Below are 27,356 nucleotides of genomic sequence, written 5' to 3' on the forward strand. Positions count from 1 at the left end.
ATTTAAGCATTTACACATTTTTCTAATGCCATTTTAGAAATCCTTAACAGTACAAATTGCTGGTTCAGGTTTTGCTTCTTTCCAGCACAGGGGAAGTATACCACTATAGTTATGCACTGACATAATTATTTGTTTGATTAAAGATTAAGGCTGTGTCCTGAGAAAGGGTTTATTTTAAAAGCCCATTGCTTAATCTGCAATAAAGTGAATTAATTCCCTCCCACTCCTCCAGAAGTGGAGGTTCAGTCTGCAGCTTTTGATAAATTAATAGATTATGGTTAGACCAGTGTATTTACACCCCATGTATCATTTCCTATTTGTGGCTTACCCAGAATTAATCATAAATGTTTTTAAGGCTATTAGAACACACAAAGTCATCTTCCAAACATAAACTGCAGTCTTCTTCTGAAGGATACATCCAAAAACTGAGCTCATCCTTCTGCACTATCTCTCATAAAGCATCAGGCAAAAATGATGTGCAGAGTGCACTGTAGGAATTTCCCCTTTAAACAGTCTTCTCTTTCTTGTCCAACTGCTTTTATGGAGCATGTTTTCCACTCAGCAAGTCTACAGCAACCGCTTTCTGACCTTCCCTGTGGCTGGGAGGAACTAAACTGCCCTCCTTCATTAACCAGTAGAGCTGAGATTACTCTGTGGGTTCTGAAGGCCTGCCGTATACACAGCTTTATATCCTGTGACCTACGATCTAATGCAAATACTAGCAAAGTACACTGATTCCCTTTCATTCTATGCTTTTTGCTTAAATCTGAACTTTTTTTTGTGTAAGTTTCAGCTTTGTGTATGTAGTTGATAATCACTTGCTTGCAAAGGGTCATTATTGAGGGAGGAATCTTGAGAAAGTTTGGTTTCTGAAACATATATATGTCCTCCTCCTTCTTAGACCAGGTCTGCAGCAGTTTTGAGGACTGGATAAGATCAGGTGGAAATGGCTCCTGATTCTTGTTAGAGCTTGGTTCTTGTTGAGAGCCTTTAAGTCAAATTCTCCACAGGATAAGTGTTGCAGTCTATTCATCAGATGGCACACTTCAGCCTTTCTGTTATCCTGGTGTTGTGTAGGATAACAGGGACTAAGATGTCAGTGCTGCAGAAAATGTATGGCTACAGTCCAAATTCAATTTGTGACAACTCCAGGATGATGAAATTATTGTATATGAAAGTTGGGGGTCTCTGGAGTGTCAGAGTGGTATCTCTATGTCAGTTTTGTTTTGAACACATTTAAAACATAATTATGATTACAGCTATTTTGCACAGATGCATACTGCTTAGAAAGGTAAGCTAAGATTTTGGCCTGAGTTGTAAGGCTTGACTCAAAGTTGGATGTGTAGAAAGCTGGTTTTAATCTTATGAGATTGATTCTCTTATGTCATCTGTGAATTGTTATGTGAATTTGTGCAATATTTTTCTATGTGATGCTTAGGAATTCTTCCTCTTAGGAAGGACTTATGATATGAAGAATAAGTACAAATATATTCTCTTCCCCTTTATTTGTCTTGTGGCAGGATTCTACTTGTTCTTTTAAAACCTTCGAAACCTTCAGTATGAGAGGCAATCCAAATGTTTATTCCATTTGTAATACACTGTACAACAGACATGCATCATGAAGTTGTTGAGTATTATCTCAGGTCATGCAGTGAGAGAAAATGTCTTTGGTGTACCTTTCCAGAAAAGGGACCACAATCTTCTGGCACTATCATGGTAAAGAATTGCACTGAGCTGTCTAATTAGGAACTGAACATTACAGAAAACGGGACTAAACTGCCTCTATCCATTTGTTGTATTACTCTTATACCTAGGATTGCATGCATCCTTGCAGAAAGATTCAGAAATAAATCCCACGTTTAGAGGGTTTTCATTGAATCAGCAGTCACTTCACTCGATGATGCATCTTTTTATGAAGGCCTTGTTGCTAGTATAAGGGTTTTGTTGACTGAAGGTTTGGGTTTCTCTTTCTCTCAACCAAAATCTTAAGAAGCATCCATAACATAGAACGTTAATTAGCTTCCAAAACATAGGTGCTCAGTGAACATGTTTAATAAAAAAGTGAATACAAAGAATGGTTTTGTTTAATCCAGATCTTTGCCAAATCTTGTTTAGCTGCTCAGTAGAAAGAAATAGCTGAAAAAAACCTGTTTTGTTTGAATTAAGGAAGCTGAGCATTACTGCAGCAACTTGAGAAAAACCCTCTTGACTTCCTGGAACTAAAAGAATTTTTTTTTTTGAAGAAGTAATTGTCTCTGACATCACTAAACTGCATAGTGAGTTTGTGAGTGGTTAGTTCGGGGTAACAGAGGAAGCAACTCCTTCACAGATAAGCAGGCAGTGCAATGTAGGTGCCTAGTTATTCTCCTTTTTGGTTCAAGTTTTGCAGAGAAATTCTTTTGCAGACAGATAACACTTATTTTGCTTTCCAGAGAAACACACATGCTGTTTCATAAGGATACGCCTGATTTCCAGGAATAACCATGTTTTTGTGGCTTAAACTCTTAGCATTTGGTCTTGCATTTCTGAGACAGGATGCTTTTGTCAAAGGTAGGTAGAAATTAATATTTCTTTCTCACCTTTTGATCTCTGAATGTTCTCTGTAGAGGTAAAACAAATGAAAGCTTTGCAAAGTGGAGAAATAACAATTTTTTTCAGAAACTAGAATGCAATTGTATGCAATGGTGTCAGAACTCAGAAGATTGACGCATAATGTACAAGGCTAAAATGTCTTCCGCAAGGTCATACACGAGAGCTATACGAACCATTCAGAAAGAAAAAAGATTTGTAGTTGTATTTGAAAAAGAATACATATAGATCACTTATGAACCTGTTCAATACAGTCTTTATGTTTGGTTTGACCTCACGATGCAGTACTTTGTTTTCAGTGTTTAAATCCTTAAGAAGAAAATCTTCCCTTCCATTTTAGCCACTCCCTGATCTCAGAATCTGGTTACAGTTCCTCAAATTTTGATATTTAGTGCAGTGGGGTTAGTAAGAAAAATCTAAACATTGTAGGTTAATCTCTATAATTGTTTTTTTAATTATTTTTTCAAAATTAATTATTTTATTTTATAAAAAACACTTCTTAAAGAGCCTTCAAAGTTTTTAATTGTCTGCTCAATTACCTCACTGCAGGTGAGTTTGTCACTCTTAATTTTCTGAGAGAAAGAGCTCAAGAGGTTGATCTTGCAAAACATGTTAGGTGTAACAGATAATGTGAGTAGCAAGAAAAGCAATTAATTTTGAGGTGACACTTTATATAAAGACAAAAATGGATCTATGTTTAAGAAAATCTTTTTTTTAGAACATGCAGCATTCTATGTATATGTACCTTCCATCGGTTTTGATAGTGAATTTAATTTGGGATAGTTGAGGCAGACACAAAAGCTTTTCTCTAAAGTAATATTCACCCTAAAAAGTGGCTTGAAACATATATTCTGAAATGGCAGCAGATTATATGCAGGGCTGAAACCTTTTTTTACATAAATTGAATTTATGAGTGCTTCTATCATCATGTCACTATAGTAACTCCAGGTTTATACTGATGTAAGCAAGAAAATGATCTGTCTTTAGTTGATAACCAGCTAAGAAGAACATTTGAAGCACAAGCATTAGTTCTTTTGTCCTTAAAGTCTCTGAAGAGAGGCAGCACTGAATAAATCTGATTGGTAGCTGTTGGATACTGTAAGAAAACAAGTGAATGCTGTACTGTAGAGGAAAAGAACAAAATCTCTTGCTTTTCCTGTCCCCATTTTTTTTTTAATTTTTTTCTTTCTTTTTTTAATCTGCCGTCCTACTTTCCATTTTGTCAGTCTTTCTGAGACTTCCCACTGCTCCCTTTTCTCCAGAAAGGGCAGGTTACTGTCTGCTCTCTCAGCCATCTCCACAGTCAGTTGATGTGTTAGCTAACAGAAAGGGCCGAAAGACAGAGGGGTAGCAGTATTTTATTTCAAGTGATAGTTATTTTCTCTGTCCACACACAGTGGTTTAGCCTTAGCCAGTTCCTCTCTATATGCTTTTACTAAACTGAAGAGCCTCAAAGAAACAACATTTTAACTCTTGTCTAGTATGGTTAAAGCAATAAACTGCCTCACACTGTAGTATCAAGTACTCAATTTCACAGCCTTGTTTTCACCATGTAGTTGGCACAGACATTGTTTCTCCTGTCAGGGTGCCAGAACCTTTATATTTCATCTTTACAGTGTAGATTACTCTGCCTCATAGCTATAGGTTACTTGTCTTCTAGGGAGGGGTTTGTTAATTGTGGAGCAGCATTTGGAAAAGGTGCTGTGGTTTTATGGCAAGAACAATTTTCAGGTGCTCGTTAGTAAGTGTTGGGTAAGCTTTGGGACTTTAATTATTACTGTTATTATTATTCTTCAACAGGCTATTGTACCTAACGATTTTGAGGACCTAGCAGGAGAAAATTTAAGAGTGTCTGGCATCTACCACATGCACAGACATCGTATAAAACATCTCTGATTTCCTGTAATCACCAAACCACTTTTCACAGCATCAAACTAAATTTAAGCAACAACAGAAAAGTTAGGAATATCTAGAGCCTGCACAAAGGCCTGGTCACTACGTAAATCCCCCAAGTAAAAGGCATGTGTCCAGCTGATTATCCTGGTAAGAAATACACAAGTTAGTAACATTTTTTGTGGATGTACCTATACATACCTATATATGGTACCAGTAAATACGAAATTTGGAGTTCAGTCTGTCCTTCTAAATATTTGCATTGCTGAGACATCCCATTAAATTCATCAGTGTTTTGTGTACTGTTTGTTAAGTCTTTCATCTCTACGTACATGGAATAGCTAGCTTTAATAAATCTTCAGTTGTCAAATGTGCACTTCTTAAAATCTTAAGTGTAAGATTGATAACAGAAGGCTTTCTAATATCTGAGCCTATCTCCCAATTAAAAAACTTATCCCGACATACGTGATACAATACATCTATGCTTGTCTATAAAAACAATCCAACAAACCCCCAAACAACCCAAATGAAAAAAAAACACCTCTAAAGAACCCAATTAAAAAAAACCCCAACCCAACACGAAAGAAAACCAACCCAACACCCTGCCTACCCCCCAGAAAAAAAACCAACAACACCTGAACTCATTAAAACCTTCTTGCCTCCATTTAAGAAAAAAGAAAGAGTAATGCTTGCAGGACAAACACTATTTTTTTCCATTAGATCATTAATTCATCTTCCTCCCCCACTCTCCACAGAAATAGCAATTTGACAGCTTTCAAAAGTTTTCACCCACTTCTGAGCCACTTCCTTTATTTCAGGAAACTAAATAATTGTTTGATAGTTCTGGGTGTGGCTTTTTTTATTTTCCAAGTTAAAAGTACCAAGCTTCAGCAGGCACACTGTGCTGGTTTTGGCTGGGGCAGTGTGAGGCAAATAAGCTCCATAGCAAGCACAGGAGCCTGTCCAATAATACCTAAACAGCAATAACAGCTATGAATTTGATCCAGCATATTCCAATCAAATCTATTATTACCTCAAACCCTTTGAACCCCATGTTGGGTGCCAAAAAAGGACTGTTGTGTTTTAACCTCACTGGCAACTAAGGACCACACAGCCACTCACTCACTCCCTCCACAGTGGGATGGGGAGAGAATCAGAAGAATAAAAATGAGAAAACACATTGGTTGAGATAAAGACAGTTTAGTTAGCGAAGCACAACCAAAACAAGACATTCACTCACTACTTCCCATTGGCAGGCAGGTGTTCATCTGTCTCCGGGAGAACAGGGCTCCATCATGTTTTACTTGGGAAGAGAAAATACTATAACTCCAAATGCTCCCTCCCCTTCCTCCTTTCCCCAGCTACATATGCTGAGCATGATTCTGTGTTATCAACACTATTTTCAGTGAAATCCAAAACTTAGCGCCATACCAGCTACTGTGAAGAAAATTAATGTTGTCGCAGCCAAAACTAGCACTAGGGGAATTGATCTGGCAGGAGGATAGGTATTAAGGTAGATGAAAGTGAAGTGAAGGCTTAAGAGCACTGCCTCTGATTTCTTCTTATGATGGCCACACTGCAGGTTCTGATTACAACTGTCATTTTTATTTTCTTTTTTTTAGTGCATTTGAGGCTTTCTGAAAAAAATACCTCAGAATCCTGCACTCAGGGACTTCTTAATAAAAATTGCCCGCTTTTCACATCTTGCACAGTACCAATACTTTATTCAAAATCAACTGAGAGAATTTGTGTATGCACAGAGGTGCAGGCAGTCCTGCTCATTTCCTGGGCTGGCCAGATGCAAGTCACTTCTAAGGTGGAAGCCATTTAGTTTCATTATGATGTTGTGCCTAAGCCACCAGCAAGACACACATTAATCAGAGCACAGCAGCACACTCGCATAGCTACATGGTTTCTGGACTAGAATTAGCTACTGATTTAAACTGAACATAATCTTGTTTACCTGTTCACCTAGACCTGCACAGACATTGCAAGCAGGTAGCTGGATTGGTAATGTGGTATGCAGGTTATAACTGCAGATAAGGCAAGAGATGTTGATTCTGTCTGATGAGTCTTTTTTACACAGTATGGAAGAGATATTTGCTAGTCATTCTGTATTCACTCACATCAGTATATTGACAGACTTAAAGCTCCAAAACTGCCATGCAGAGACAAGTACTAAAGAAAGTCCAGCTCTCAGTGGCATGGTATGTTGGAACCGCTTCCTTTAGTTTCAGTTTTAATTTGGTGAATTTACATTTATATATTTAGGTGCTGAAGAAGAAATTGACAGTGAGTGGATTAGAAACATTGCATATATAATGAGATAAGGCAGAAGGAAATGGGGGGAAGGAAACAGGATGAAGCGACTTCAAAATGTTCCCAGTATTAGGAATCAAGCTCTCTTTTTCTGACTCCAGTGACCTATCTGCAGAGCTGCCCACCTCCCTGGGAGTGTGTATGCATTAAACAAGTAGGCAGTCTCCAGACTGAAATTGTGAATGTATTGTATATATCGCATAAAAATTATCCTGCTTTCTTTTGCTGTGCAGCTATGTTGTGGTATATACGGTACCATGCTGGGAGTAAGGAAAGGAGAGCAGCAGGCCATGAAAATGTTCTGTCCTCTGTTTACATTCCTGATCCAGTTTTAAGAGTTAATATTCATAAGCATACATCTCACCAACCATGAAGGCAGGGCAACTTAGCCCACAATGAAGTGTCTGCTGTTGTGACTTGACTTCTCTTCATACTCATTTAACTACCTTGCTCAGAGTTTAGCGTGGTTGCCTCTGCATTGCCCTGTGTTTTGTAGCACAGACTTGCCCTGAGTCTTGCCCTTCTGTCATTCCCCTTCTGTATGGCTGTTCCTCTGGTGCTGCCAGCCCTGAGGTGAGCACCACAGGGGAACCGCGGCACAGGGGTGGCTGCAGAGATGGCACCCGAGACAGCAGAGGAGTGAGAAGCATCACAGGAAAGTGCCACGTGCTGGGCAAGGCCTGCTAGCATGAATTCAGCTTTTCATGGCTGTGAGTGAACTCCTTTCAAGCCCTAGCAACAACATGTGTTACAGGAATGTAACAGCTTAGATAGGGCTAGAATGGATGTCTGTGACCTGCCTGGGACAGATATGCCCTTTGAGCTGGCTGCTAGGGCTCTGACTGCCAGCACTCTCTGGGAGGCAGTGATTGTACCAGACCTTTGCTGCTTTCTGCATTTTGTGGGGTTGTCCAGTGTTCACATTTAATCATCTTTAATTGTATATAACTAGAAATGAAGCAGTTGTTTCTTTCAGGCGAGCTATGAAGTGCAGAACAGCCAATACATTTTGGGGGGAATAACTTGCTCTCTTCAAAGCTCAGGTTAGGCTCTGAAGCACTTCTGTGCAAAAGATGGTAATAAGTTTTAAAGTGGTAAAAGTCTGACTTCCTCCTGTAAATATCAAGATTAAAATAACATTCAGTTGTGGTAGCTGTTTTTTTCCCCTGCAACTTTACTCAGATTTTTGTGCTGTGATTCTCTCAGACTATTGTACTGTGTCTCCTGATGCATTTCCAGGCTATCCATACACTTGTAAACAGATCTTGTTCTACTGGTGTTTCAGTAACTGTTACTGCACTTTTTCTATTTCCAGGCTGCTTTCCCTTCCAAGTAAAGCAGTTTGGGGGCTATAGTGCCAGGGTTTTAGAAACTAGCTGTGAGCATTTCAGTGCCAGCTTATATTATCCATAGTGTTGTATAGCTAACAGAATCCACTTCTTTTCTTTTATACCACTACGTTGCAGTACTTTTCTTCCAGTTATTCCCTCTGTGCCAGTGCCTTCTCGGCTAGCCTGCAAGCTTATCTTTCTATTTTCTGATTTCAAAGACTTCTCTTACAATCTGTCTATTCTTCATTCATAATCCCACTGCCCTGCACAGAGCTCTAGAGGTATCTTTTGTTGTGTGTGAATGACATTTTTTGTTGTTGCAAAAATGTGGACTCCGTGGAGCAATATTTTTAATTTCCTTTTGAAATACATTCTTTTCCTGACAAAGAGAGAAATAATCAAACTAGCTGTCTAATAGAAAAATGAAGCCATACAATGAAGCTTTCTGTATATCATATAAGGAAATAGTAGTTCATTAAATGAAGCATCTATGTCCTATATGAACTGAAAGATTTTACACTTGGGGAAATACAGTACAATAGAGAGCCTCATCTGAGATGGTACAAAAATATATGGCTAGTAAAGCCTTTCCAGGTTATCATATATACTGCAGAAGCTGTGACTAGAATATTTAAGATAGTATTAGTCTCTGAACTGTTTCTGGATGCTTGTGAGTTAAGACATGTAAGTGGAAAAAAGCATAAGATAAATGCAGAGCATAGTCAAGCTTCTAGAATAAGATCTAAGACACAGATGTCAGCTGCAGTCTAGCCTGTCTCAGAAACCCATGGTGTGATGTGTTAAGTCATTTTCATTTCTCCAGACCTAGTTTCATCATTTGTTAAGTTGAAGGTAGTAATGTTTACCTTGTTCCAAAATGTAGAATCATAATTCTTTAAGTATTCTGAGGGGTGCTTGTCTTTTGCAACCTGTAAACTGCTACAAGTTAATCTGAAGGAACTGGTTGTGCATTAAAGTGTATAGTGTAAATAGTGTAGCTGAGCAAAGAAAATAAAACTATGAAACAAGTGACTTAAATTTCTACCTTGTTCTCAGTGCTAAAGCACGGGTGTTGTCAATGGGGAGCTGATACTTTAGTGTTAAGTAGGAACAACCCATACTGTGCTTAACTTCAGCAAATCTGAAATTCTATAAAACATGATCATGTCAAATGTAGTCTCCATTTAAACCAACGTAGCATGAAATAACTGAAGTTGGTTGAGTCCTTGTGAGACACAAGAACAGGACTGCCAGCTTTTGGCTTCCACTGTATGTGGATGAGATGAGAAGGTGTGCTTAATGGAATATAGCTGCGAAAAGCTTCATGTTACAAAGCACACTTATATTTACACCCTCCACACTTGAGGGTGTAAATATAATAGTGAGCCTGTATAGTAAATTGGGTAGTTTAGGCACCTTAGTGATAGCATTTATAAACATTGACCAACAGTTCTGGAGAAATATGGGCCAAGATGACTCTGTCAGCGTATGATTTAAAATTATGTACTGCCATAAGCGAAGGAAAGATGATCAATGTTGCTACTGCAGCAATTTATTTAATCTTGAGATAGACTTGCACTGTCTATAATGAATGCAGTATCACATAAATCTTCACCTTAAAGAAATCTTTTGGTTTTAATGAGTTTTGGATAGAGTGTGAAGGATTTCTTTATTCATATCACTCTTTCTTGGAAAAAAATAAATTATAATGAAGCATATATATTTAAAATTATGTATATTTTTTTATTTGGTCCCTGATGACAGTGAGAGACTATTGCGCTAAGTCTCTTGAAAGCGATATATAAGTTGCCTCATCCCCAAATAATATGTGTGAATGTGCATGCCTTTGCCATGCATCTGTGTATGAGTGGAAGTTTAACCTTTATGATACCTGAGACTGCCCAATAAGTGCACAAAAAGACTTGGCCTTGTTTGCAGTTTCATTAATGCTTCTGTACTCAACTGTGTTGTCTCAACAGAACTGAAAGACTTTTCTACATCCTCCACACACCTGCAGTCTAATTTGTTAGTCTGAAGTATGAAATGTGGTTGGGGTTTGAGGGGAAGATGTGAAACAGTGGTAAGAAATATGCTTTACTATAACTTAGCAGCACTTCTGATTTTGCTGTCCTAGTCTGTTAAGAAAATGACTAACAAACAAATGTTTCTGAGAGCCACCCAGTGCATCTTCTTACTCTTAAGAAACGTCAGGAATAATAACATCTTAACACAGTGTCAATTTACAACAGTTTAGAAGGTTTATAGTGGAATGGTGCTGAATGCAAGGGAGGCATTTCAAAGAGATGAATGTGAGATCTGTAAAGAGTTATTTATCCTTGATATTAATGGATCAAGGTTTTGTGATACTTCAAGGTTTCATGATACTTCAAGTTTTCATAATACTTACAGGTGAAACTTTCATAAAATCCAGTGATGTTTGGCCTCCTGAATTTAGTACTTTATACTTTTCTAAAGATTGGCCAGTTTGGCCATGAGGGTTTTTAAGTGAGAAAATAGAAAAGTTTCAATATGTAGTAAGATTTATAGAGGCATACTGTTTATGGAAATCTTGCCTACATATGCCTTTTGAATCAACACAGGATGTATTAAGTTCTCTAGAAATCACAGAATAGTTCAGGAGAAAAGATTCCACAAAAATTCTGAGATTTGAGGATTAGATTATTCCAAAACCTAATAAAAATGCTTTTTTTTTTTTTTTTTAATTCTGTGATTAATCCTAGGTTAAAGGGTCTTTTTTTTTTTTTTCTCACCACCCTGAATAAACGGGAAAGTGTATGACACAGTAGCTGGTTTAAGGTTATGTGTCACTGTTGGGGAGAGAGCCATTTGCAGTGTGGAAGTGATTCTGCTCCAGAGATGTCAGCAAGTGTGTTGTCATTGCAGGAGCATGCCTTAAATGGCAAGGGAAGGATTGTCTGCAAACCACAGCTTCTAAAAAACCTCTCTTAATTGAGCAATGAAGACATTTTAATAACACAGAGCATGTCAGATGTGGCATTTTCGGCTGCTCTCTTGGCAGTTTATGCTCTCTGTTTCTCTTTGCAACAGAATTGCTGATCACCCAAGTCTCACCTCAGTGGTGACGTCAGTGGAAAGTCTGAAAAGGCTTTCAAGTGTCTTACAAGATTTATTTTATCTTTGTGGTCTTTTTAGAGTGTTTTGAATTTTCTTTGGCTTTATATTAGAACAGGAAAATAAAGTCCACTTTTATTATTTTTTTACATATTGGAGATATTCAGACTCAAAGTTCTGTTTCCCTGTGAGCTGCCCTGAGAAAGCTGTTTGGAGGAGACATCCCTAGATTTGCCTGTAAGCTCCAAATCATTTGAGAACTGTTTTTTCATAGAAGGAAATGATCAGATTTTCAGAAGGCCTTCCTGTGCTCATCACTGAGGTGGTGTGAATAATAGGAGGGTGCAGCTGCTGAAATTTTTTATGAAGTTATGAATACTAAAGGCTTGGAAAGTCAGGCAGGAGCTATGTGTAGGTATTTCTTAAAAAGGAATGGTATAGAGGCAAGAGGAAAGACACATAAGGGAAAAAGTAGCAGTAGCTTATGTGCCCAGCCAAAGAGCTTGTATAATCTCCTGTGCTATTTATTTACTTTTCTGAGAAAGGGACATGCAACATCTCATTCAAAGCAGCATAAAACTGAATAAATTATTTCCTGGATCCAAAATGAACTCTCCTACATTGGTCCATGTATTGCAGGTCTCGCATTGCACTGTTATAACTTCTTTACGTGACAACAACTAATGCGCATATTTTTGGAAGACAACTCTTAAAACTGTAACTGCTGCAGGTAAAAGAGTAGTCCAAAGCTCCTCTCTCAATATAAAGAAACAATAAAAGATCAGGTCACGTACAAAAGTACTATATTTGTTTGCAATTATTATTTTCTCCAGCTGTTTAATCCTTTCATTAACATATTACATTTTCTCAGCAGTGAGTGAAATACCATAAACAAACAACAGAATGTGCAGATAATGTGTTACAAACACACACACACACATTCACTCTTGCATGGGAGAGCACATAATCTCACCCCTCTGATTTTTAAGTATTGTAGCAGATAGTCTGTCCACAGGAGATGAGCTAACTTGAACAACATCTGTATATGAAAGAGAGGGACCACATTCTCTTCAGAGAATTTTTATGTTGCTTTCAGCATGCTAATATCTAAGTGCTCATAAGTAGTAATAACAACAATAAATTGATTTTGACCTGTAGTTGACCTAACAGATTTATTTAGACTGAGGGAAAATTTCTCTTGAAAAAAAGCAAGGAGAAAGAAATATGGAACTTATCTTCAGGGTTGCATAGGATGACATCATGTTTCCTGAATATCAGATGAACTGTTTAGACACAAACTGTGGGAATTGTTTGCAATTAATTCAAGTGTGACCTGGATCCATGTTACAGTATAGAATATTTTTTGAAATATTTATTGAACTCTACAGATTTATTTTTTTCTTTTTAATTGGTTGTGATTAATTTGCTGGGTTGTGGTTCAGGGTTGTAAGAACTTGGTTTCTAGATGGCTGCAGGTTTGACTGAAAGGATTTTGTTGTGAAATGCTAAGGGTTTGGAATAGCTGTGTTTGTTATTACAGTAGTTGATGATAAGGTACGTCTGTGAGTAGAGTCTTGAATGAAGCTGATGTATTGTGTAATAACTATTTAAGGATGTTTTTCTATATCTGTTCTTAATAATAACTTGTCTTTTTGTAAAATCTGAGCTCTGTCTGTTATGTCAGCTTGTCATTGTGGCAGTGAGCAACCACAGGTAACAGGAAACAGGTACAGAACCCCACATCCTTTTTAAAAAATCACTGAAGATCTTTTTTTTAGTCTTTGAAAAGCACTGCAATTGTTGATAGAATGATAAGTCTTCTAATTTACAGTTGTTGTCAGATCTTTATGGTGTTAGTGGATGCAGTTGGCATCTTTAGTGAAATTTTCTAGTAGTTATAAGAGTTAACATTCAGAAAGAAATGTTGATCAGATATGGAGCCAAATGGGGGAAGACCAGTGCTGTGGGACAGGGAGTCAGGATGTGATGGTACACCTATTGCTACCCCAGAACATCAGATGAAGGACAGTGAAACTGGTTTAAGAGAAAATGGATTTAAAAGGATGAAAACCTAATATCTCCAGCATTTCTTCAGTGGTAGCATGAAGAAAGCCTTTCTTATTTTTTATTTTTTCAAACTAGCATTTGGTGCCTTGTGCTCTCTAATAGACCTCATACTTTTTGACAGCAGACAGAACGAGTGCAGAGCCTAGCTCACTACTGACTGGTTTGCTGTTTGGTCCCTTGTCTCCTGTAACCAACTCCAAAGCCAGGGAAGAGCTGGAATGAAGGCCCACAGTGGAAGAAGCTGTGGAATAGGATAAGATTGTAATTCTTATAGTCATGGAAATAATGTCCTTCATTTTCTTAGTGATTATATCTGACTTATTTTGAGGGAGAAGCATTAACACTCTTGCACTGATTCATCAAGATAGGTAGCATCTTTGTCTCTAGATGAGTGTGGAAAATTGCCTGACCTTTGACGGATATTTTGATAAAAGCAGATACATGGGCCCAGGCTGAGTTTCCAGGAAGTGTAGGCCGAATACTATCATTCTTCCATTTATAACAAAGACTAAAGGCAATTCTTAAAGGGGAGGGGAGGAATTCTGTCTCAAAGAAGTGGCTGAGAATGTCTCCCTTCTCTGGGGAGTAAGCATATTATGAAGTAATATCTAGTAAGGAAAATATATAATTTTTCCAGTCAGGAAGGCATCTCATTTATGTCTTAGAACTGCACTATTGAAATGATTGTAGTGTCCCTTCAGAAAATTCTTACCTGTAGCAGCTTTCAAACTATGCTGTTTTGCCTGAGAAAATATGAGTTTTGCCTGAGAAAATACATCTTGGTGAAACAAAGAAATGTAATTTCCTTAAAACAACCATGGAACGTTTTTCGTTCATGGAACATTACCTTGCAAAATATTTGTGTCATTACAGGGAAAAGTATGTATTTGTGCAAATCAGACCGTGTGATTATTTAGTAAGTGCTGCTAAACACTAGTGCTTAAAGGAAATGCAAAAGAAAAGAGCCTTGGGACACATGTTCATCATAGCAAATTGTCACCTTATACAGCTAATATAAAATATTTCTGCTTCGTAAATGGAGTTCAATGCACTTTCATAAATATCTTGTTGTAACAGAGCTCAAAACACTTTAGTAAAGAAAAGTCGTTATTCCCAGGGTAAATGGAAACAGATCCAGAGAGCTGATTTCTAAAAGAAAAGTTGTTAGGCATGAAAAATACTGTGGAACTTTTGCAGAGTAAAAAGGAAAAAAAAAAAAAGAGGAGAAATGAAGACGGAGCATTTTTGAATTCAGACTTTTAAGTTGGTTTGTTGTGACTTATTTCATAAAGGAAATAATAATTTGTAGCAAACTCAAGCCGAAAGTCAATACTGAGCAACGCAACATGAGGAGAATGTAACATTGATTATTGTGAACAATAAACCATTCATTTAGCGAATCCTGTTAGTCAGTCAGCAAAGTGGTAGGAGGCCTGTATATCACCTCAGCTAGTTGCAGAAATCCTGTGTTAACCTTCTGTGTAATGTACTTGTCACCCTACCAATGGGTGGACATAAGAACTTAATCTGATGTTCAGCAAAGGTTAGTGGAGGAAGACACGAAGGTATTAACCGCTCTTCCTGGGAGAAGATTTCTGTCAGGTTCAAAAGAAAATTTCTGCCTATATCCAGGCGGAGGATCAGATTGAAGCAGAAATAAAAAGGTTGCTTGGGCAGTTGGAGCAGATCATAGGGTAGCACCTTTCAGATGTTCTGGAGTATGAGCATGAGTAAATCAAGAGCAGGGAAATAACAATAATGCACTAGTAATTTTGCATCAGGGGTCAGTACATTTAGCCGCTGCATTTAATTTTATGATCTCTATATACTGTGGTACTGCAGGAGGCAAATGCAAATGCAAATTAACATGATCAGGACTACAACAATAGACCTTAATGAGGCAGATTTCTGTGAAAGTTACAATGTACTTTCCTTGTAAAAGAAATGCAAAATCAAAACAGTTCAGCTGTGCTTGTGTTGCAGACTCCCAGTCTATGTCTTAGGTCAGAGTGATATATCTCTTTGAGTCCTGTTTCAATCTGTGCACATATAATAGCATTTTCGCTGGAGCTAGAAGGTGTTGCAGAGTGCGTGCGGTTGCAGTGCTGATGCAGTCATAGAGGCAGATGAGAAAACTCACTCCAGGAAATGTGATCATTAGGGAAATGATCTGTCATGAAATTCATTGTAATGCCACATTTCAGAACAAAAAGTGATTCAAAGCTTTTAGCTAAAAAACAAACTCAAAACCAAATCCCCATTACTTCTTCTCATAGTGAGACAGGAGATTTAACTCATAATGAAAATGCTGGGAATGACTGACAGTGTGTGATGCTGAGCATTTGAAGTGTTGGATGTTGGTTTCTTGTCTGCAGATTCCATTTAGAAGCTTCACAATGCAGTTGCTGGAGAAGAAACCAGTTTGACTGCAAATAGATCCTAGCTTGGTCTCTCTGCTCATTATCTTTGTGGTACACTTGCTTTTCATATGCCTGCTGTCGTTACAATATTCAAAATCCTTTCTGGATTTTAGTTCTTTGATGATTCTTTGCTAAAAATAATTAGATTTAATATTAGTTAACTATCCAATGTTTAAAATCTTACTGTTGCATGTTTTTAATATTGCTTTTGATGTATTTATTAATATAATGATCAAATTTGTGAGCACTAGACCAGCTCATGCATTTTCCATAGGTGAAGCCTTGCTATAAGGAAAACAGAGGAAGTAGAAAAGTTTCCTTAGAGTTTCTCAATTTAGACAGGAGTTGTCTGCATGCTACAATGAAAAAAAAAAACCACCAACCATGAGCTTTAAACATCATACAGTACAGATACTCTAGATCTGGGGGAGTCAAAGGATTCTCTGGAGATGCAAGGGTTGTACATCTTCTGTAAAACCCAATGCCACAGGCATTTCAAGGTCACATCCAAGTCCGTAGCACTTTGTACTGCCAGCAGACTAGTAATCTGTCAGAATGAACTGTCTGTATTTCTTTATATGAATATACATTTAATCCACAGTATGAACTCTTATTTTCTATGGCATTTATGATTTTTATATCAGGGCAATTTCATTGAAATCAACTGATTTTTTTTTTTTTACTGTTCTTTTGCAATTCTGTTAAACAGAAAGAATTATTTGTTTGATTGTGGGTTTTTATAATATTTAAATAAAAGAAACTGCTTTAATAGAAATCTTTTTTTAAAGCTTCATAATGCAAGCTATGTAATAAAAAAAAAATAAAATTATAAGGAAGATGTGAAATGCCCAGGTGTAAACATCTTTGACTGGATCTCTTCTGCAGGTAGTAATATGCTCTAAGCTGTCCCGCACAGCCTTGGCCCTCTGACCGTACTGGGAAACATCCTGGCACATGTTATTTCTCCCTTACCTCCTGCAGATTTAGGCTTCCTTCATGTAGCAACCAGAGTATGGCAGATGGATGTGCTTCCCCTTTGGTATCTGTATGCTTAATCTGGACCTGTCAGCTTGGAAATGTTTACAGGTGTGCTGGTATAGAGATAGTCATCCATTTCTATCAATGCGTAAGGGTGAAATCTGAGGCTACTTGGATGCCTCTGATCTTAGTGTGTCCAAACCTGTTAGGCATTGTATAGTTTTTCCAGTGATTGCATTGCTCTTGTTGCAGTGAGTCACCACTTTTTAAAGTAAATAGGGACTTAGTTTAATGTCATGTTGTGATACTTTTTTACAGAGAATATATTCTACTTTAAGAAAGCCACAGGTAACAATGTGCAGATGCAGTAATTTGTTTTTACATCTGTCAGTTTTAAAATTGGCCTGAAAAATCCTTCTCTGTTCTCAGTACTTTGGAATTGCACAGTAATCAAGTTTTTCTTTGTGAGGACAAGGCACGAATTCATAGAGTCTCACTACAAATACTACTAAGTTAGACTGGAAAATGGGCATGCAAAGAAGCAAAGTTAATTCACTCGGTTGCATTAAGCTTCCACTATACCTGACCAAAGAACTTGCACAGTTTAAGATGTTGGTAGAGACTTACCATGAAGAGCTCCTATCTTATAACTAGGTATTTTGAGTTAGCCTTATACAAATCTGTGTGCAATTGGTATTAGAAAGTGAGAGATGTGAGGATGTTACATAAATGCAATGTCTTGCAAAGAAATATGGCATCTTCTAGGTATATTTTAAACAGTAAAAGTTACATCTCCCCTGAAATCCCCAGTGCTATTTCTGAAGAATATAAGCACTAGTGTTCTCTGGGACAAGTGGTGTTTGGAAGTTGGCTCTAGGATAAAGCATTTTAGAATGAACTGAAAGAAAATATAAAAGAAATTAACTGAAATATTAGAACCTGTAAGGAAATTGTGTTAACACACTGTGCAAGTGTGTGCCTGAGCCTAAAAGGAGAAGGAGCTGTAAAGCCAGGGAGAAAAATAAAAGCTGTCTTATGAGTGTGTGTTTAGATACTAGAGGTTTTCTTCTGAAGCTCTAAATCCATCTGGAGTGATACTAACTAAAGATATTATCAACTGCCATATGTAAAATTCAAAGTAATTATTACCAAAATGAAGAAATTAGTTCAGGAAATAACATAAACGGTAATAAAATAACGATTCTAGCATATGAGAAAAGCTGTGAATAACTCGGTGGGTCTGCTATATTGTTAAAAACTAACAGGAGCAATGAAACAGAAGACTAAAAGTGCCTTTTCACAAAGTTTTCATGCAGTTGGCCCCAGAGAGATTCCTGTTCACTGCCTGAAGGTGTAAAGCAGTGTTAGAAACCAGAGTTGGCTACAGTCTGTTAGTGGTGCGGGAAAGGGGTCACAGCAGTTTAACAGCACAGGGTGTTTGCTACTGTGAGCAGTGGGGAAGAGGTGTGACCCATTGCCTCTTTTTCATCTTGATGCTAGATTTTCTTTTAGGAAAGAACTATGCATAAGGCTTGTAGAAGTTGTTTTCAGGAAGTAACCTTCAGAGCGGAATGATGTGGAATTCACCCAAAAGTTCTTGTGAAGGACTTATGAGTGTGAACTTGCAGTAAGAATAGAAACCAACTCCCTAAGCATCAGTTTCTATTGTGGAGGTAGTCAGTGTGCTACAGTAATTATGTTTTTAAAGCTGGCTCTTTGGACTTTAGTTCAGTGAACCTTCAGTAATTAAAGAATACCTGAAATAGCAATGACAGAGCTAGAAAAGGAGAAAGTATTTTGGATGTGTTTACTGGGCACCTCAGATCATCCTAATCTAGGACAGTCACTGGATCTTCTGTATACAGTGTAATGCTCATGGAAGATAAACTACAGTCAATCCTATTTCTTAGATAATTGTTTCATTCTGTGATGTACCCTGAGGCTTATGTCATGGAGAGGCTGCTTTTTGTGGTGCTTTGTAACTAAAGAAGCATGCTAAAAGTGAAAGGTGATGCATTAGAGCAACTAAACTTTCTGGTAGTTTAGTTTTGCAAAAGTTTTTAAAGTGATGTAGGCTGAAGTGTTAATATTTTTGTACATTGCTACTATTGCTACCTTACCTCAGCTGAGGAAGTTTACTCATTTGTGGGTTGACAGGCAGCCTTGCCATGGGAATGGGAAGGCGCTTGCTTACGATGCAAGCTGAGAGCTGGTTTGCTAAGTACAGACCAGTGCTCTGCAAAGTGGAGATAAAATTAAGGCACCCACATCCTGTGACACCAGGCTGCCATTTACGAGGAAATTGAAAGAAGTCCATTAGTTCCAAACACTGTTAAAACAGCAAAATGCTTGACTAGTTATGCTTGATTTACCTTATACTGTGTACAGTTGAAAGTGTATCTTGTGAGCTAAATCTTCTGGTGATGAAACTCAGTCTCTTCCTGGTGGTGTCAGAGGAGCAGCAAAAACCAGCTCTGGATGCTTGTCTGCCGTATTAATTTTGCAGGTGAACATGAGTATGTTCCTGTAATTCATAGCTACTCCAGCTGTTCTTGTACATCTACAATCATCATTTGCTGTTAGTTCCTGTGTCTGTTCTTATCCTTTTTCAAAAACTGTTAAATATGCAACTTTAAATAATTTTCAAAAATCCAACTGTGTTATATTTCTGGAATACAAATGCATTTCAGATGGAGTTATAGACTAGGTGAAAATGAACATTTTCTTTTAATTCTTGTGTTTGGCAGCAGTAATGGTGGGAACTTAATTTCTTTTATATCTTTACCAAAAAATATTGAACCAGGCTGACTGCATCTATTTTGGAAATTCTTTATCATCTGAAAAGAAACATAAATTTTCATTAAGTTTGCTCATTACCTGCAGTCAAACAATATTTCCCCAGTGAAATCTGGTTGATACTAGGAAGATAAACACAGTGCCATGGTCACATGTCACAGGTTTGCTGGGCAAGCAGATCTAAATTACTATCTCTAGAATGCTGAACTAATCTCTTTAATCTTGTCATCTGTGAATCTCAGAATTAGGTTAGAGATATCAAACTGCAAAGGCATCCCAAAATAAGCAAACCAGGTGGCAATTCTGAAGCAACTGCAAGTTCATAGTGAAATTATGATGTAAGAATGGGTCAGTGTTTAGGCTACAGAGACAGCACATATCTTTTAGATGAGGATATTCTGTGAAGTCATCATCAGAGTCATGGAGCAGTTTCCTGGAGTGTGACATAAGCAGATGCATGATGATAAGATAATGAATAGAGAAAGGAACAGATCAGCCCCTTGAGCATGGGACCACTGCAGTTTAGAGGCAGACTGCTGAAATGCTTCAGAAGCAGCAGAGAATCGGGAACTTCTAACCATGGGGGGTGGGCAGATGGAGGGGTGGGGTGGTGGAGAGGGCTGGGTAAAGAAAAAAACAAAAGCAAGCAGTAGCCAACCGCATACAGCTTTTGTAGTTTGAGGCTTTCCAGCGGGGTAGCATTGTCTGCTGCATAGGCAGGAAGCAGTGGAGCCCTGCAGGACCTGCCGCTAGCCCCAGCCCCTTCTCTCAGCCCATGGATGGATGTATCAGCAGTGCATCATAAGCTGTTTGTCAACGTTAATGAAGAGCTTGGGAAAGAACACAAGGTATTTCTCTGGATGAAGTTACTACTGTAGACCAAACACATTTGACAACAGTTTGGTTACTTTTTAGGTGTTCAAATAATTCTTCTGTCCCTTCCTAGCGAAGTGGTGAATTGCAGTGGGTTTTCTTCATTTTATGTGATATCTCTATCTCTCTGCCAAACCCAGTATGTGAAACTAAAGCTAGTTAATGGGTAAGCACCAATGTTGACCTCTCAGTTTTGTGCTCCAAGGTCCAAAGGCAGAAACTTAACAGGACAATGGGAACACCCTGCCATGGTTAAGCCACTCAAATTTAAACTGTAGTTGAATTATACTGAAGTGGGAGTTTAACCATGTGACTAACTGCAATGACTCATAGCCCCAAAGGACATGACTTCAGGGTGCAGCAAAGGAAGACAGAGAGGCCCCTGATTGAGAAATAACTACCTGCAGAAGCAGGATTTTTACAACCACATTTGGTAGCACAGTGCCAAAGCTCATTAACATTGATGAGGCAAAAGATTACTTTAATTAGCAACTGCCAATAACTTAAAACTGGAAACCAAAACATGCTTGGTGATTAAGACGTTTTAGCGTTGTGTACCTTTAAGCAAATAAAAGCACCTGCACTCCTGGCTGGAAAGCAGATGCTCTGGCAAGAGTCCCACATTCTTCATGTAATGTAGACCCTTACTCACAGAGAAAAAGCCATGGTCAAACAGGCTGTAATTGGTCTAATTTGAGAAGTTCCCCATGATACCAAGTGCAGTGGGATCCCACTCAGCCATCAGCCACTCAGCTCTGCAGAGCCATCTCCTCCACTACAGCCAGTTTCCCAGCCATCCATGATGGGGGACTGAGCAAGGGAATTGTCATGTAAGTGTAGGAGATACTTGGGACCTCAGTGCCATTTCTTGTATTCTTTGGAGAACGCTTCTGTAGAAAACCATATTCCTTTGGGGGCATCTATCTGCCCCAGACATCTGCCAAAATGAATTGTCAACTTTTAATTCAATTGTCTTTTATACCATCTGCTGTAGCCCTAGAGGATTTGTTACTCATCCCCTAACAGAATCACATTATGTCCCAGGTGGGGAATTCCATTCCCTGATCACTGTGTTCCTTATTTTCTTGGGAGTTTACTAATCTTTGTAAAGGTTTTCTTTGGCCCTGTCTGCCTAAAGAAAGCTGGTGGCTTCCTTCCTTATCTTTCACAACACTATTTCAAACTGCTTTACACCATCATTGCTGCAGATGTTGTTTGTCTGCCCTTAATTTCTTTGGGTCTTGGTTATGTAAATGTATGTAAAGAGCATAATTTATTTCCTGAAGGAAAGAAATTGCGTTAACAGTGCAGAATCAATTGGTTTTGCAGCAGACATTACAATGGGCAGAGCATCATGAATTCCTGACTATGGAATTTCCTACAAAAAGAATTTTACTATTTTCATATATTTTTCAAAGTTTCTGGATGTGAGGGTAATCTTGAAAATCCTAACTGAAATGCTGCAGCCTGTTTGAGTCTTTGGGTATAGTGGTCTCTGTTGCCTTGCTAACATTTGTCACTGTTATGAATTGTCTTTCATAATTTTAATATGAAGGAAACTGCCCTGAAATTTTCAGTTTTGCTGTATGAAGTGTTATGAAAACACACAAATTGATGCAGAGTTTGGCTGTGGGTGCTGTAGATTGTGCAGGGTTTTGATTGTAGTTCAGTTTATCCACATACTCTTAACAGCATATACATTAGGGCAGAGCAGCCCATGGAAAGCTGGGTTATTCCACACTGGAGCTGGTCTACACAAGCCAAGTGGCAGGGACAGAAAAGGCTCAAGTGCCTTGCCAAGCCAGCAGAGCTGAATGCTGAATTAGGCACTGTCAGTCCCCACTTCCTATTAATATTTGTTGCTGGGTTGGTATTGGGGATCTGTTACATGCTTACAAGCTGGACCCTAAGCAGTCCTAATTCGGAGCATCATCTAAATTTAAACTATGGGCTTAATTCCTACTGATGCCAGTGATGAATTTGTGTGCAGAAGTGTTTTCTTGAACACCTTCCAGAACTTTCTGTCTTTTATTTGGTTTGGTCATATTATGAAATTTGTGCAGCATATGTATAAAATGCTGTACAGGTGCTAAATAATATCTTCAGTTGTCTTAATCTACACAACTGAAAAATTTCTGGTATATTCCTTTTGTTAAAAATGAAAGCGCACTTAATTTTAACAGGTCACATGGTCATAAATTCCATCAAAAGCTGTTATAGACTTTGAAAGAGTAAAATCTTACCCACATTAGCACATACTGTGTCTTTCAGGCTACAGCTTTTCCATCTGTCTTCACAGAAGACATTAAACATGCAACTTCCAAACTGCTCCATCTATGTGTGTATACAAACTGAGACTTATTTTACAGATCAAGGTTTCTGACCTCCCACTTTCAAGTAGGAGCTGTTCTTGCTATTGTCATCAGATTGTAATGCTACTATATACATCTATCTTATTAATAGACATCAGAAATGTTTACAGGTCTGCTGAATTTGCTGGCTTGTGTATTGCTCTGCCTATATAAAGAGTGTAAAATTATTTGGAGCATGAAATTGGATGTTCTCTTATCTTTGGCCTAAGGGTTTTCCCTGGGTCCCTATATTTTGAAAGGTCCATAAAATTATTTTCTTACATGAAGTCTTGTCTAGCATCTTTATCTAATATCTTTGATTTTACTTTTATTTCCAAGACTGCTCACTGCAAAAAAATTATAATAAAAAATAGGAAAAAGGAAAATAGTTATGAAATGCTAATAAAAATTGCTTGCCACATACAAAAGATGGAAACATAGACTGTTTATGTTCTTTCTGCTTTGAATTGTTTAAAGTATAGCTTTAGATTTCACAGGTTCCTTGCTGGAATATGGGGAGCCACAATCTTTGAGAAGAGTGGCATCCTTGCATTTTGAGACTCTATTTTCATCTCTTGAAGCATTCAGAATACATTGCCTTTTAGAAAAGCATGATCAGCACAGGTTTCAAAGCAAAATAAGATGACTTGTTTTCCCTTCTTTTTGTTTATGATTATCAGATAGTTAAAGTCGGGGCTCACATCTCCAGTTTCTTGTAATGAAAATAACAAAATAGAGGCAAAAAAAAAAAAAAAAAAGACACATTTTAAAGGCAGGTTACTGCCCAGAATTGCACACCAAAATTGATGATCTGATTTTCAGAAGAAAAATACAGAAGGAAAGGGGATTGAGAAACCACTTTCACTCAAAGCTGTTAGTGAATTCAGGAGGGGTCGAGCATGCTTATCTCTCTTTTGAAATCTATTCATCATTGCTTCTGGCATGACATGAAGTACAGGTTTCTTCTTGATAGTGCTGGCTCAGCTTCCCGTAAGGGGCAGAGCCTAGGTTTTGCATCCAGATTTTGAGATAGGGAGAGGCTTTTGTATGTGCATGCACGGCATTCTGGGGAGCTCGTGTTCTAGGAGCTTGTTTGCAGCTCTATGACTGTTCCTATTTATACAATGAGAAGGATATGAGCGTTTTTGTTTGTTTTTGTTTTATATATATATATATATATACAGAACTTTCAGATCCCTTGTCTGCAATCTTTATAATTTTAAATGAATTTCAGTTGCAATGTTCCAGTTTAGTAGGATAGTGCTATCATCTCCCCTTTGCAAGGGATGTTACAGGGCCACTCACCTAGTAGTAAAATGTGGAACTTCTGAATAGAACTTGGTCACTTTCCTCATGCTGGCTGAGTACAAGGTTGATGTCAGGTTATATATCAAATACAGGAAATTTTGATTAAATGCTGATAATTTTTGCTTTTCAATTAAAATATGAATGTTTCCATATTAGATTATTTAGGAAATACATATAAATAGTTTGTAATGGGCAGTTTTCCTGAAAGATATTGATATGTTTCACTGAATGACTTACTTTGCAAACAATTCTTTGCATGAGTAATGGTGGTAGAATCTGACCCTATTTCCTGTCAACATTCTGTGTGTATATTTTACTGTGTTTTAAGTTGTACTCTAGCAAGTAGACCTCATAGCAGCCTTCCAAGTATCTGAAGGGGGGCTATAGGGATGCTGGGGATGGACTATTCATTAGGGACTGTAGTGATAGGACAAGGGGTAATGGATTCAAACTTAAACAGGGGAAGTTTAGATTGGATATAAGGAAGAAATTCTTTCCTGTTAGGGTGGTGAGGCACTGGAATGGGTTGCCCAGGGAGGTTGTGAATGCTCCATCCCTGGCGGTGTTCAAGGCCAGGTTGTACAGAGCCTTGGGTGACATGGTTTAGTGTGAGGTGTCTCTGCCCATGACCGGGGGGTTGGAACTGGATGATCTTAAGGTCCTTTCCAACCCTAACTATTCTATGATTCTATGATTCTAAGTATACAGTTGATTTAGCTGCTGATCAGTGAATATGGTTTGTCACTACATCTCATGAACAACAAAAATTTTATTCAGTAAAATATTTGGTGGATGATATTAAGTTCTGATTATTTCTGGCCTGAATGTCTGGAGAGAAAAAGTCAGGACAGTAACCAAGTAAAATCACTCTCCCTTGAAACACAGACGGTTTGCTGGCTGCAGCTGACAGCCCTGGGAGGGCAAGGAAGCTGCCCAGCAGGCAGAGTTGATGTGGGAACAGTTCTCCACTGAGCCGGGTGGGATTTTTTATCCTCTGTACTCTCTATCCTTTTAAGAAGCAGAAGCTAGATGTCTATCAGCCAGTGCTGGTTAGGATCTTCTCTTCATGCTAGAAGAAATCCGGGTCATAGGAGATGACTGAGGCTAGCAGGATAGTTTAGAGCATTGCTCCTTGGAGATGTGAGGCTGGGACTTTGGCTCATGGAGCATAGGGACTGCTGAGAGTCCTGTTAAGCTTGGAGCAAGAAGCTGTAGAAATACAAATGACAGTTCACTGGAAAGTGAAATTTTTGTGCCATATCTTTATTCTGATTTGCGCCTTCCTGCTGTAAAGAGTCTTTCAAAGGCTGGGGCTGTGCTGGCAAAGTAGCAGCACAGTAAAACCCAGTGCTGTGCACTGGAGGTACAGAGCAATGACATGTACGTAACTCTGCTGCAGAATAAAGCAGGCAGTTTTCTTTAAGCCTGAACTGCACAACCATCAGAGAAGTCAATTAAACAGTCATGTCATTCTTGTGAGTAGATAAAGTCAGATCCTCACTCTGACTCCAGTGTGCTCATCTGAACCACGGGATCTGTTCTCTTCAAAGACAGTAGCTGACTCTCCTCAGCCTCAGCCTGTAGTAGGGATGCTTCAGTAGCAGCAAACATCACTTCAGGCCTCAGAGCACCACTCCTGTGAGCCACTTGGCATCTCCTGCAAGTGTGAGGAATTTTGTATTCAGGGTACTCTGATTTTTGCAGCACTACTGAATTACTGGGAGTTTCACCTTGTGAGGGGAAGAACTCTCCTGTGGGAGCAGTCTGTGTTACTAAACCAGAGATATTCTGCAACTGTGGAAGAACTTGTGGGGCTCTGAGCTGCTGTCTCCCCCTACTGCTGAGGGTTACAATAGGCAGGTGCTGCCAGAGTATCAGAGTAGCCCCTAGGAACACCCCACTACACCTTTGCAGCAGTATTGAGCATTGCTGTCTGGTGGATTGTTGTGCTTTATACAGCATGCATAGAATATAGCACCTAGGAGTTATGGTTGGGATTGAGGAAAACTGATATTTTTGCATTATAAATATAAAGAGGAAGCAATCTCACTGTGAAAATAAGACTTCTATCTAAAACCCCTTACCAGCTCAGAATACAACATGTATCTAAGGTTACAAAAAAGTAAATTAAAGGAAATGTTATGGTCTTTTTTTCAGAACCTGTGTGTTTTCTTTCCATTTTTGATTGTGCTTTGATCTTATTTTGTAGGAAACCTAAGTATTTGTAAATCCAGGTGATGTCAGTTGGAGACATAGATGTTCAGAGGACCTGAATATCAACCTATTTATCTGTGTCATCTGCGCTTCTCCCTCAGCTCCCCCAGGCCAGTTTGCTGCTTTTGTCTGAGTCTTTAGCAGAGCAACAGATCAGAGAAAAATCTTATTACAGAAAGGAAAAGCTCACAGACAGATGTTATTTCTTGACAGAAATGTTCATTCGTTTTAAAAAATCATTGGCTGCATCTTTTTGAAAATCACTGATTAGAGTCCCCACTGACATAATGTTCCCAGCAGGTACAGAGCTGTTGATCCATGGACTTCATGCTAATAGATTTCTACCAAACAGAAGATATGTCTGATTTCAGAAGGCTTCATATTATCAGTGGCTAAAATGCTGCTAATCATACAGTATTAGACTGTTTATGGTTTGACATTTGAGCTGATTAAAGGCAGTTTAGAGAAATATTTGCAAGTTGTTTCTTTGCAGAGCAAAGGACCCATTTGCTGTTTCTGGCAAAACTTGGTAAAAAGTAATGTGCAGTCAGGAAGGAGAAGCCAGTCAGATGTGTAACTAAACCATGGTCCAATAGCCTGAGACGAAGAAGTTTGCCCCTACCTCACACTCTCAGCAATAGTCAGTCAGTCCTTGGCTGCAGCCCCTCCTTTTCTGATCAAAACTCTTGAGAGCTGAGCTGCCCCCAGCTGTGCTCGATAGCTCCCCAGGACTAATGGAGTTGACAGTTGCCAAAACATGGGAGTAGGAATTGGGAGGATAATATAATAGTTACATGTTCTTTCCTCCTTCTGCTTGCCACAAACAATATGCATTCAGCAAATCCAGAATATGCCTATCAGTATCATTAAGCAGAGCAATATGGACAAAGTGTTTCTTTCTGCTCATGGCGGATGTGGGAAAGAAAGATGAAGAAGTTACAGGAGGGCTAGAAAAGTCATAGGTAAAGTTAGCGACTGGCCCTTGACAACGGGCAAGTTCAGCATGGTATCAGTGTGAGTCTAGCTCCTGACTTTATACATGCACAAATACTGAAAATATACAAAAGGCAAAACAAACTAACACAGGTTTTCTTTTGCATGTAGCACAAAATTGCCAAGCAAAT

The 27,356-nt window shown here is 38.4% G+C and overlaps 1 protein-coding gene across 3 annotated transcripts in view; it reads left to right on the plus strand.

Moving 5' to 3' along the window:
• Positions 1-2,196: 2,196 nt before the first annotated feature.
• Positions 2,197-27,356, plus strand: part of PTPRC (protein tyrosine phosphatase receptor type C) — a 61,525-nt gene continuing 36,365 nt past the window's right edge. For all 3 annotated transcript variants that reach the window (XM_061465135.1, XM_061465136.1, XM_061465137.1), the window contains exons 1-2: positions 2,197-2,347; positions 2,433-2,550. In XM_061465135.1, coding sequence (XP_061321119.1) covers positions 2,484-2,550 — 67 coding nt within the window. In that variant the 5' untranslated portion in view covers positions 2,197-2,347; positions 2,433-2,483. The remainder of the gene's footprint in view (positions 2,348-2,432; positions 2,551-27,356) is intronic.

The sequence above is a fragment of the Pezoporus flaviventris genome, unplaced genomic scaffold, assembly GCF_033815535.1.
Source record: "Pezoporus flaviventris isolate CSIRO_AGI_PZ_B2104156 unplaced genomic scaffold, CSIRO_AGI_Pfla_v1 ptg000040l, whole genome shotgun sequence".
NCBI classification, from domain to species: Eukaryota; Metazoa; Chordata; class Aves; order Psittaciformes; family Psittacidae; genus Pezoporus; species Pezoporus flaviventris.